This window comes from Eulemur rufifrons, chromosome 3 (assembly GCF_041146395.1).
Source record: "Eulemur rufifrons isolate Redbay chromosome 3, OSU_ERuf_1, whole genome shotgun sequence".
Classification (NCBI taxonomy): domain Eukaryota; kingdom Metazoa; phylum Chordata; class Mammalia; order Primates; family Lemuridae; genus Eulemur; species Eulemur rufifrons.
The window spans coordinates 59858352-59872202 of record NC_090985.1 but is presented as its reverse complement, the minus strand read 5'-3'; the positions used below and the strand labels follow the sequence as shown (position 1 = coordinate 59872202).

Genomic DNA, 13851 nt, shown 5'->3' with positions numbered 1-13851 from the left:
CTAAGCATTATTCAGTGGAAATAATGGAACTGGCATAATTTTAAACATTTTTGACAAATATTGCTGATAGAAATGCCATACTACAAAATTAAGAGGAGCCACACATAAAAAAAAAAAAAAAAAAGTTCAAGTAACGTAAGATAAGTCCATCCATTCCAACACAAATGGCAAAGAGGATTCCTCTCGTATGACATCTCTGATCAATTGGAAGTGCCTGCCCAGAATACTGTGTTGAAAAAAATTTGGGGCCAAGTCTTAGCTCAGCAGAAAAATTTCCACAATTGATTAACAATGTCTGTCATGGAGGGAGACTAGAAGAGTGACAGCACACGGCCTACATATTTGCCATTCTTGATTTTGTATATAAGTGTGTTTCCAGAGATAAGATTTGATAATTAGAGGCCAAAGATTAAACAATAGTTTTCACTACACTGTGACTCTCCAAAAAGACATTTGATTCTAGGTTATATCTTTTCAAATGCACTTCTACAACCCCACATTTCTCCAATCATGGAGGACAAATTTATTTGATAGCTGTTACATAGTAATGCATTTTACTACTAAGGAATAATCTAGACAATAGGAAGAAGAAGACTCAAATTATCATCTTTTTGTACAAAAGTAACAGAATTCAAATAATAAAAATTTTGGAATGGACAATGAAACCATGGATATAATTCAAGTTACCCTTGATTCTCAGGTGGTACAGCATATTCTTCCCTGCTTTTGTTACTTTAGACACATGAGGATAATATTTCTAATTACCTTTCAGGTGAAAATGTGCAGAGCAAATGAATCGACATAAATCCACAAGAATTATTGCTAAATCTGTTTTAGAAGTATTTGAAATCATGAAGTACAAATGAAATTCGTGCCCCTAAAATGAGAAGTTTCACTGAAGTGCCAAGTCATGAAAACAAACCTCATACTTTTACCTCGCCAAGAGAAACGTAGAACTTTTTCATAATTATAAGATTATCTTCTTCAGTGGCAGGCAGTGGCGGACTGGGTGGTTTGTTCAGGATCCAGGGAGAAAAATTTGTACCTAGTGTGAAATTCACACCTGACTTGCTCCATCGAACTTGTGAGACCAATTTGGCTAACCTGTATTTTAGAAATCATACGGTTTTGAAATAAGTTTCAAATATGGTAGAATTCAGGAAAAAAAATACTAAAATTTTATTTTATGAATTCAAGCCAATCTCCCTTCCTAACTCTGCAGGATGATTCTCTTAGGCTTATTCACAACACTACTCATTAGTTAATAATTATTCTGTTTTAATTTACTTTAACTTAAAAATGGTTACTCTGAGGAAAGGCCAAATTTTAGGTACTCACACTTTAAAAGTCAGGAAACATAAAGGAAAATCTTGACCCTGCACTATCAAATACTGTCTTTTTCATGTCATACTAATATTCATTTTTAAATACCCTGAACATAAGTACCATTATCACCAATAAATAATTTTAAAAATATAATAGCCATAAAAAGTGACATAATGGACACTGGAGACTCAAAAAGGGGAGGGTGAGAGGGAGGTGAAGGATGAAAAATCACCTATTGGGTACAATGGACACTATTCAGGTGAAACGTACACTATAAGCCCAGACTTCACCACTATACAATTCATCCATGAAACAAAAAACCATTTGTACTCCCTAAATCTATTGAAATAAAAATAATAAAAGTTTTTAAAAAATAAAATAAAACAAAATAAAACATATAATGACCAGAGAAGTACAACTGAAGACCAATTATTAGATGCTATCTCCTCTAAAATCTCTTCACAAAAGTTAAGTGATTTTTTTACCAATGTTCTATCACTCTTATTCTATAGCAGATGAGATCCAAACTCTGATGGGTTAAAAGGTATATATATAATTTTATTAAGATATCCCAGAAAAATGAGTTTTGGTGAAAAAAATAGACATTTTAAAAATATGTATATTGATGGGACTGTAATACCTGTATTCAAAATAGCAATCACTTTCCAGAAATGCTGGGAGTCTTTCTTTTTTGATCCATTTAATACCTTGTTCATGACTGAGACACTATTGGAAGAAAGTGAAAAGAAGAAAAAAAATGTTAAAGAAAATCACTTTTAAGACAATTAAGCCCTAAGCATGGGAGCAATAATGGCATCTAGCTATCACTACAAGCCCTACTCCTACACCTTTTATTTGCACAAAAAAGATCAATAACCTTGAGCCACAAATGTGAGGTCACTTCTTGCCTCTGGTACCTCTTTAATTCTCTTAACAACTGTGTCAACTATTATCTCCATTTTTACAGATTAGCAAATTGAATCCAGAAAAGTAACTTACTGAAGGAGGAGGAATGAGAAAAAAGCCAATTGATCTCAGTATTTTCACAGTCAAAAAATTGGTTAAAAATAATCACAAACACACATAAAAAACAAACAAAAAATCACAAACAAAAAACCAAGAAAACTTAGTAAGGCCACCAAAGTCATTGCAGGCCCCTGGTTCCTCAAGTTAGCAAATTTTTTTGTTGTGGTTATATATTTAACATCCTCAGGCACTCTCCTGGAGATGTCAAGATTAACAACTATCGCAGTGTTACAAGTGCCATGGTACAGAGGCTTCTATGGGACCCCACATGGGCACTAAACCAGGGAAGTTTTCCTAGGAAACATGGCCTTCACTCATCGACCTGAAACAAGACTAGCTAGGCTGAGTAGGAGAGCAGGAGATGACACAAACAGTAAGTTTAGTAGTACTAGGTCACAGGATGAGATTTGAGGGATGGAGGGAGGAAAATTGGAGAAGGAGGCAGGGGCCTGATAGTGAATAGTCTTTTAAATAGCATTAAGGAGTTCAGATTTTATCTTGAAGTTGTGAGAGCAATACAAAATTACTGAAGCATTACCGTTACTCATCCTAAAATATTTACTGACTATTGATTATATTTTTTCTTATATTCACTTTTTTCAGAATTCTAAAGAATACCAGTACCTTGGACACAAAACAAATGCTACTAATGAATAAAACAATCAATAAAATATATATCTTAGTGAGGTAGATGTGTCTGCATTTACGTGGCTTCCATAGACTATCTGGTAAACCAAGAGTTTTGGTATGATACTAGCATCAGAGTCAATGTACAGACCGTGACTAACTCCCGCGGGGAAACTGAATGCCCCACAGTGGTGCTGCCAACATCTGATCAGCTGATGGTCGTGAGAGCACACATGTGCTGAACACTGCTGGTATGTGGCACAAAGACATTAGGCTCCCAGGATTGGAAAAATGGGCACACAATGGTTTTCTCCTGCTCTTCAAAAAACATCCATTTGCCTTTACCAAACACTATCTTTTTGTAACGAAAAAAGAAAACTACGGAAACAGCCAGTGCCTAATCAGCAGCATCTTGTTGACCATCTTAATGCTTCTTGGTGAGATCTGAAGGACATTTGGATCTTGAAGTTAAAAGACTCCACATATGCTACATACTGACAACCATGCAGGACTCTTGAATTCTCATTAGCACTACATTCAATGTATCACAGAATTATATCAAATTATATATAAAGATCTGTATAAACCCTTGAGGAATTCTACAAGGTTGTCAGACTACTAGTTAGTTCATCAAAAATCAATTTGCCTAGCATTTACCTAATGAAGTTTACCTACAATTCATCCTCTTTTAACTGTTTTTTCACCTATTTGACCTAAGAATGAAATAAAATGAAAACTTTAAAAAGAATAAAATCAAAAATAGAACAAATTCTTTAGCCAAACTGCAAAAAAAAAAAAAAAAAAAAAAAATTCCTTCAAGCCTTCAAGGTTTTTTAAAAAGTAACTATTAATAAAGACCAAAAACTTACAAACAATCCTGATCAACCATAAAATAACTTAATAAGTACTTATAAGAAACACAACAATAATTTACCTAAAATGAAATTATTTAAACCTTAAATATTTTTTTAAGTTGGTTAAGAAAGAAAAAGAGATGATCAAAAAGTTAGGGGAAACTGGCTTTAGGTAAATCATTCCAGAACTATTTCCAAGTAGTCATACACAAACTGTCTAAAATACCTATAGGATTAGATTGACAAAAATTATATTTAGATGTGCAAGGAAACCAAATAAAGCATGATTATCAGCCAACAGATCTTTTTGTTTAGTCGGATTTATTGACATATAAATTACATACAGTGAAATCCATCCTTCTTAGTATACAGGTCTACAAGTTTTGACAAATGCATATAATCATGTAACAAGGAATACAGTCAAGATATAGAATAATTCCAACATCCCCCAACTTTCCTCATGCCACTCTGTAGTCAACAATTCCCTCTAACTTCAGGCTCTGGCAACCACTGATCTGTTCTACAGTTTTGCCTTTTCCAGAATATCATATAAATGGAATCAATATAATATGCAGCCTTTGATTCTGGTGTCTTTCATTTGGCATAAAGCATTAGGGATTGATCTATGTTCTTCTGTGCATCACTAGTTCATTCCTCTTCATTGCCAAGTATTAATATTCCACTGTATGGATATGTATCACAGTTTGTTTATCCATTCCCCAGTTAGTAGAATTTGGATAACTTCCAGAATTTATGATTATGAATAAAGCAACTACAGACCCTCACATACAGGTTTCTGTGTGAATATAATTTCATGCTTTGACGTAATACACAGGAGTAGGACAGATGGGTAGCATTATATGTTTAAGTTAGAAAGAACTGTTTTCCAAAATGGAATTCTCATCAACAATGTAAGAGTTCCAGTTGCTCTGCATTTGATTGCACTTCCCTTATGATTAAAGATATTGAACATCTACCTTTTCATATGCTTATTATACTCATTTATATATCTTCTTTGGAGAAATGTCTATTCAGATCCTTTGTACATTTTTAATTGGGTTATTTGTCTATTATTGCGTTGTAAGAGTTCTTTATATGGTTTAGATATCAGTCCTTATCAAATATATGATTTGCTAATATTAATATTTTTTTCCATTTTGTGGGTATCTTTTTACTTTCTTGGTACTGTCCTTTGAAGCATAAAAGTTTTACATTTTAATTTATCTATATTTTTCCTTTTTTGCTTGTGCTTTTGGTGTCATATCTATAATTAAAAAACAATGCCTAATTCAAGGTTATGAAGATTATACCTGTTATCTTTTAAAACATGATGTATTTTTTTTGCAATGCTGGTTTCAATTTGCTTACTTTTGAAAATTTTTGTACCTGTGGTCATGAGGGATATTAATTTATAGGTTTTTCTTTTCCTTGAAATTTCTTTATTGTTAGCATTAGGATAATGCTAGCCTCATAAAGTAAGTTGGAAATTGATCCCTCTTGTTTTTTGGAAAAGTTTTCATAAATTTGGGATTACTTCACTTGTTTGATAGAATTTACCAGTGAGGCCATCTGGGCCTGGAGTTGTCTTTGTGGGAAGACTTTAAACTATAAATCCAATGTCTTCAATAGGTATAGGATTATTCAGATTATTTATATCCCCTTGAGTAAGCATTGGTAATTTGTGTCTTTCAAGGAATATGTCTACTTCATTTAAATTTATTGAGTTTGTAGACAAAATTCCCTTATTTTTTACTGAATATCTGTAGGATCTGTAATGACATTCCCTCTTTCATCTCTGATATTGGTCATTTATATCTTCTCTCTTTTTTTCTTCATTAGTACAGCTAAAAACTTACCAATTCTATTAATGTTTTCATAGCAAAAAATGAAAAACAAGCCTTTATTTTCATTGATGTTTCTCTTTTGTTTTATGTTTTCAATTTCATAGATTCTGTTTAGTTTAATTTAACTTTAATTTTCTAGTTTACTATAGTGAAAAGCAGATCATAGATTTGAGATATTTAGTCTTTTCTATTATAAGGACATAATGCTATAAATTTCCCTCCAAGGACTAATTTAGTTGCATCCCCCAAATTTTGACATATTATGCTTTAATTTTTATTCAATTCAACATAATTTTTAATTTCCCTTGGGACTTACTCTTTGAACTATGGGTTATTTAGAAGTGTATTATTTAAGATTACTCAGTGGATCTTTTTGATTTCTATTCACTGAAGGAAGTGAATAAACCAATAAATATCATGGTCACACCCAGTAAAAATGTTTTTAACTAACAATTATATAATGCTATATAGTTCAGAATATTTTTCCTTGTTTTGGCTTCAAAACAATGCTGTAACATAGTTATCATTATTACCATTTAATTTTATGGGAATTAACAGGAAAGATATTAAATATTAATATATTTGAAGCACTAAAGAGGCTGAAGTAGATCTATGTCTTAAGTGTTAGGCATATTTTAGCCTATTTCTATCAGACATTTTAAATCAATGGAAAATGAATTATCATTTTCATTTGATCCACACAACAAGCCTAAGTAGTAGGTAGTAAAGGCATCATTTGACAGATGAAGAAATGAGATTTATCAAAGTGACTTATCCAAGAACACAGAGCCAGTAAGCTGAAGAGCCAATATTAGAACCCAGGTGTTCTAGCCTCATGCCAAAGAGACAAAATCTAGAAGCTGAAAATAGAATTTAAGGCCAAGGAGGTCAAAGCCCCATGGTGTAACCTGAGGGTCAGAAGTCTCAATTCCCAACTGCCTGATAGGGTTGGTTTAAAACCCAAGTGAAATAAATTCTCTGTATACCCACATTTTCTACAATGCATCTAAACTATGAAATAAAAGATACATATGTTTATATAGCCCAAAACTAACCTAATATTCTAAATATTCGAGGTAAATTAAGTGACTCTTCTCATATTGATAACAGAACATCAACAAAACTGCTAGACTAAACTAGTCATTAGATTTGAAAATACAATATAGTGCTTAATAAATATTATGTGTAGGACAGGCACAGTGGCTTATGCCCATAGTCTTAGCACTTTGGGAGGCCTAAGTGGGAGGCCAGGGGTTTGGGACCAGCCCCGGCAACACAGCCAGACCCCGTCAACAAAAAATTAAAAAAATTAGCCAGTGGTGGCATAAGCCTGTAGTCTCAGCTACTCAGGAGGCTAAAGAAGGAGAATTACTTGAGCCCAGGAGTTTGAGGTTGTAGTGAGCTATGATGATGCCACTGCACTCTAGCCTGGGCAACAGAGCAAGACTCTATCTCCGAAATATATATATATTAAAACAATAACAACAACAACAAAATACTATGCATAAGTACAAAACAGTTTAATAAATATAGCAACATTTCAAAAAGGAAGCCTAAGGAAACTCATGTTAATTTCACCAAATGCTTTCTCAATCTAACAAGATATACACATAATTATACTTTCTTACCATAATATTGTAGTTGACATTGATGGTCTCATCTTCATGGGGGGCATTGATTTGAACAGGTTTAACATCATACTTTCCTTGCCTTACAACATCATAGATGGGATTTCGAGGTTGCTGGTTTTGTAGAATTTTTTTCAGTTGCTTTTCCAGAAGTTGTGGAGCATCGTTAATTACTTCAAAAACTCCATAATCCCCATTAAATCTAATTGCCTCTGAAAAGGTCTATAATATAAATGTATAGAAATTAAAACATTTTTTAAACCCAAAACTCACTGTCTCTAAGACAACTTTGTATTTATATATGCACATGTATACCCCTCACAGAGATTTGCATTTTTATCATTCCCTCTTCCATTTTAGGAGCTAGGAAACCCCTTGGCTAGAAGTAAGGGAATCCACTGAACCCTTTCTTACCAAAGTACTTATGCCATGAATAAGTGTCAGGGTACACTATGGAGAAATTCCTTTTGTATAAACACCTTACCTCTATGATTTGAAACTGGAAAGAGATACACACCTGGTCTCTATGAAGCAATGTTACCCTCTTAGAAGCGGGTGGATTATTAGGGAAGAATGGGTAAAGGAAGAAGAAATAATGCTCCCAGTATATCTTTCATGCCAAGGAACCATGAAAGCCAACAATCTCCCTTGCCCAAAAGGAGAAAACTAAGTACAATGTGTTCTTCATTTAAGACTATTTCAACACCATTCCTCGCACTGTGACCAAAAAAAAAAAAAAAGAGTAAAAAAGAATAACATTTCTGAGCTTTTCTCAGTAATTCTAAATGCTGCCAACCTTTATTTAAAGCCAGCCAGTTAATATACAACAGGTCAGGAGTCTTGAGTTTGAATGTCAGCGTGTGAATAAGCAGCTCTGTGATTCTAGGTAAATCACTGGACATGTTTGGAGCCTCTATCTCCACAAGAAGTAAATGGTAGACTGGCCATGTCCTGTCCCATTTGCCCTCCAAATCTAAAATCAAGTCCCTTTTTCTGAATGTTCACTTATTTTAGGTACCTTCAGTGAACTGATTATTCATGTAGACTAATATATACATATTTAGCCAGGTGGTAGAAGACGTTAAACCCTTCCCCTTGGATCAGTAAGTGTCCTAAGTACAACATTAATTCTTTCAAGTTCTACTAAGGGACTGCTAGATATACTACAGTTATAATTTAATAAATGGCAGAATTTCATAGTAAAATTGGAGCTAGAAATATGTTTATATGTATAGATATATATTTTTTATTTTAATGTCATATAATATCACAGCTCTAAAGTGTGTCTGTTTCCTCTTCTAAGGATTTTTTTTTTTTTTTTTTTGAGACAGAGTCTCACTCTGTTGCCCTGGCTAGAGTGCTGTGGCGTCAACCTAGCTCACAGCAACCTCAAACTCCTGGGCTCAAGCGATCCTACTGTCTCAGCCTCCTGAGTAGCTGGGACTACAGGCATGCACCACCATGCCCAGCAAATTTTTTTCTATATATACTTTTAGTTGTCCATATAATTTCTTTCTTTCTATTTTTTTGGTAGATATGGGGTCTCACTCTTGTTCAGGCTGGTCTTAAACTCCTGACCTCCAGCGATCCTCCCGCCTCGGCATCCCAGAGTGTTAGGATTACCATCTTCTAAGGAATTTAAAGTAGACAATAGAGTTCAAGATGAATATCAGCCCACAGTCCAAAAAGCCTCAGGGCTAAAATTTTTCCCCAAAATGACAAGTAGAGCTCAATGAAAAGTGAGAATAATTAGCAGTAAATTATGTATTAAGTTTCTTTAATAAAACTAGCATGTACTTAGACCACTTTCTCTATGCCAAGTACTTTGCTAAGTAAAAACCCTATGAAGTTAGGGTAGCTAGAATTCAAACCCAAGGTGTTTTGATCCCAAAGCCTATGCTCTTATTTACTCTGGTTTTACTAGTAAAGGCAAAGAGGCAAGAAGCAACATGTCGTATGAGGGTAACTCGAAGCAGTTTAATGCAATTGGACTAGAACTAGACTAGCTACAGTTGGCATAGTTTAAGGAACAGAGAAGAAAGATTTAGAGTAGATAAGGTAGAGAGAACCAGATCACAGAAGGCTTTGCATGCCATCATAAAAAGTATAGTTTATATCTTAATCCTCTGGGAAACAGGGAGGCATGAAAAAAATCCTAAGGAGGGGAATAACATAGTTACTTCCAATTTGTGTTTTAGGAAGAGTCTCTTGGTAGCTGATGAGGCAGACTGTTCACATCCCACGAACAGAACCATCACCACACTCTGGAGAGGCTGTTATCTCAGAGCTGTTGCTATCACAACCAGGTTTAGTGTAGTAATTATTAGCTTTCTGGAGGGGATACTGTCCCCATCATGCATAAGAACCGGGGCAGGTTTTAAGACAGGCAGTTAGAAATTACTTTTATAGTTAACTTACAAAGCAAAACTGCAGCCAAGAAAGGTTAAATGATCTCTTCATGGCTTTATAGCAAGTCCCCTAATGAGCTTACAACAGAGCCCTGGGATTTATGACTATGAAACTGCTTTAAACCTAGGATTGACACATAATATTAGTTAAGGCTTGCTGTACATGCTGTGGACGGGCTCACTCAGGATCCATTCCAACCTCCTGAAATGCAAAGCCTGGAAAACTAAAAACTGTATTTCCAAGACTACCTATAGCTACAGCTTCATGTGTGATTTAGGTTCTGCTACTCATATGCACTCACAAAAATACTTAAATTCTGAATGGAGTTAATGGGTAAAGGGACAGAGTGTATCCATTCTGAGGAAGAAAAGCTGAAGGATGTAAGTTCATGAAAGTGAAGAGAGGACCCAGTCAAAAAGAAGTACTTTACAGAAAAGCATAGGAAGAACAACAAAAGGAAAATTAGAATTATTTGTGTTTATGATAAAATGATACAAAATATTCCTACTTATAAAAAAAGTAAATGTATGATATGTTAAAATGTTCGTAATTTTTAAACTGTAGAATTTCTCTCTGTGAAACTAATTGAAATGGGACAGAGATCTTGCCAAAGATAAATAAATGTTTTCTTACTTAAAAAGCCATGAGTTAGCTTAGATTTCCAAAGGTCCATAATAGCACTGTGATTCTAAGATTAAAAAGGGGCCAAATAACTGATTTGAAGCTTCTCCCAGTCAATTCATTTCAACAATAGCAAAATTTTTAAATGCCCAAGTGCCAATCATTGCCCCAAGCATAGAAGAGACAAAGATGAATAAAACATTGTTTCTGCCCTTGTTGAAGGAACAAGTACCTAATCATTCATTTTTCTCTATGATGAAAAGAGTCAACAAAATACTGAAAATAAATGAAAATTAGTGTAAATGCAAATGCCAAACGGGAAATATGTTCACAGAGACAAGGGTAATAATACCAGAATATTATGTCTGATCTAGTTATCATACTTTAAAAGGGATTTGGCTAAACTGGTGACTATCCAGGGAAGGATAAGCAGAATGATTAAATGGAAAAAATGTTGGGCAAATCACTGCCTTTCTGAGACCTATCAGTAAAAAGGGGTTTTGACTAGATAATCCCAAACCGCCTTCCATGTTTGATACTCCATCAGTCCATGATTGTCTCTCCAGGAAAAAAGAATCTACATCTTCTGCTCTCTAGTAAGATTGCCCAGATCTACTTTTTGTTTATTAGTTCATTCATTTATTCATAAGTATGGAATGTGCCAACACAGAGCATCCTCCATAAAGCCGTAACTGAAATGAACAAGGCACGAATCCTGCCTCAGAGTACGCATAATCTAGCACACAAAGAAAGACAAGTAAATATACATACATGATAAAAACCCATCCTACAAGGGGAATGGACCCTAAAAGTCAGCACATAAATGAAATCATATTTAGTCAAAATTATCCCTTGAAATCCTTGAAAGCACCCATAAAGTACAATGTTATCTATAACAATGTTCTCAAAAAGTTGACCACAGTTTTTCCTCCAGCATTGAAATGGGCCACTGATTCTTCAGTTAGGGATCAGATGAAGGGGTGGGCTTGTGTTTAAAGCTCACGTTGTACAAAAAGCGAGCTTAGTGTAAGGAAATGACTACACACTACAAGAGGCAGGAAGGATGAGACCTACCAAGGGAATGGCAGATTCTCATCTTCCGTTTCACACCCTCTCCAGGGCACATATTCATGGATTGGCACAACAAAATCAATCCCCACTCTTTAAATCATTCTCACTCTCTCTGCAGAACATGAATAGTTCAATTTGAATAATAATGCATATATATTGCAACTTCACTGTAACACATAATAGGCACAATAGAAGTATATACAAAGCATCGTGATGGTACCGAAAGATTCATTAACTATCTCCAGAAATTAAGGCAGATATATCGAGAAAGTAGGATGCTACAGTTGGATCTTGAAGAATGAACAGGCATTCATTAGGTAGACAAGGAAGGGAATTGGGAAGTCAGCAAAAGAAATAGCCAATGCATCAGATACAGGAGCACAAAATAAAAGGGCACTTTTGGTGAACTGCAAACAATGAGACATGGCTAAAGTTTAATATTTGAGGGGAGAATAACAGGACATAGCCTGGGGAGAAAGGAATAGACCTTCTATTATACTCTATAACTGTCAACTTATTCTCTCGAATCAAGAATCAGTGGTTCTCAGAGTGTGTTCCCTGAAAACATCAGCATCATCCAGGAACCTGTTAGAAATGCAAATTTTCAAGCTCCTCCCTAGAATCAGAAACTCTGGGGGAGGGGGCCAGCATTCCAAGTTTTAACAAACCCTCTGATCATTCTTGCTTTAGAATCCTGGGGAGCAACTAAAGAAGTTTTTTTTTCCAGTTCATTATGGGGGTACAAAAGTTCAGGTTACATATATTGCCCATGCCCCCCCATCCTCCCGAGTCTGAGCTTCAAGCGTGTCCATTCCCTAGACAGTGCACATCACACTCATCATGTAGGTATGCACGCATCCCCTTCCCCCACCCCATCCCCCCCAGTCAGAACTTCAAGCATGTCCATTCCCCAGGCAGTGCGCATCGCACTCATCAAGTAAGTATACACCCATCCCTTCCCCCCAGCCCCCACCTCTGTCCGATACCTAATTGGTGTTATTCCCAAATGTGCACTTAGGTGATGATCAGGGAAACCAGTTTGCTGGTGAGTACATGTGGTGCTTATTTTTCCATTCTTGGGATACTTCACTTACTAGAATGGGTTCCAACTCTCTCCAGGAGAACCAAAGGGATGCCATATTGCCATTATTTCTTATAATTGAGTAATATTCCATGGTATACATATACCACATTTTGCTAATCCATTCATGAATTGATGGGCATTTGGGTTGTAAAGAAGTTTTAACAGAGGAGATGCCGGATCCAGGTTCACACAAACTTCAAAGCCCACACTGTGTCCATTACTTCATGCTGACTCTCATGTGTATTCCTCTATGTGATGATGCCAACCATCTATATGCCATACCTAGAAGAGCGAGCCCTGGCCCTTCAATATTACCCAAATTCCTGTTGTCTGCTTAAAAAGACTCTCTCTCACCCATCAAGTCCTTTGTTTTTACCATTTCTAAGCTTATCTACAAAATTCATAAAGTTAGTTTAGTATGTGACAATAAAAGACTCATAGGGAAGGGGAGATAGAAATGAGTGATAGAGGAAGTCTGTTCCTCAAAAAGCTGAGTTGGCTGATTTAAAGAATGCTCAGCTTTTAATCATATGACAGGAAAAATCTTCAGTTTGAGCCTCAAACCCAATCCTCCACAAGTTGTTACAGACTGCTCTTTTCCTTACTTAATTTTCTCATTTCAAGGGTATCACTTTCCAAATGTTCTAAAATGAGTTGATGTGAAGGTGGTGAAAGCTAACTTTGTAGTACTAGTCATCCATGTGCGAAAAATATTTTCACAGAAAAAGCAAGTGCATGAAAATATTTTTACCACAATAAATTGCTGGTTCCACATTTCTTTGAAAAGGGAAGGGAAAAAAAACCTGCGAATAATTAGCGATGTACTTAAACTGCCAGTCCAGCACCAATGAAACTCACCGAGTGCCAAATTATTTAGCTGAACAGTATTTAAATTAAAAACTAATGACTAGGTTAATTTAATACATGTTCATCTCTGCTCCAACTCTGTCTATACTAATTGAGCTCCAAAGCTATATTTTAAACATGCATCCCTAGTCCATGAATGAAAAACATCTGACTACTTGAGTATAACAAGTCAGTTACAAATAACAACTTCTTTTAATCTAAATTTTATTGTCATTTTAGATGTTTAACCATAAACTGTTTACTAGCCATATTCACCAATGGGATAGAAGGAATTTTGTGCCACATAAAATGTATAGAAAATATCCTGAGTTAATAAAATGAGTTACATTAGGTAATTTGAGCGCTTTATGTTTGAGCTACAAAGCTTATCAAAACACCCATAGGTATAAACGCTGAACTAAGCAGTTACCTAGAGCTCTATCAACACCTTTAAAAATCAGTCTGTGAGTATTTAAATTTTGGCAAGGGAAGACCCAAAAACCCTTCATCCCCCT

The 13851-nt window shown here is 35.2% G+C and overlaps 1 protein-coding gene across 1 annotated transcript in view; it reads right to left on the bottom strand.

The window, feature by feature from the left end:
- RGS22 (regulator of G protein signaling 22) overlaps nt 1–13851 on the bottom strand; it is a 117420-nt gene that overhangs the window by 87064 nt on the left and 16505 nt on the right. Inside the window, exons 3-5 of the mRNA XM_069465602.1 lie at nt 7306–7527; nt 1967–2052; nt 936–1104 (exon numbers count right to left, since the gene is read on the bottom strand). Coding sequence (XP_069321703.1) covers nt 936–1104; nt 1967–2052; nt 7306–7527 — 477 coding nt within the window. The remainder of the gene's footprint in view (nt 1–935; nt 1105–1966; nt 2053–7305; nt 7528–13851) is intronic.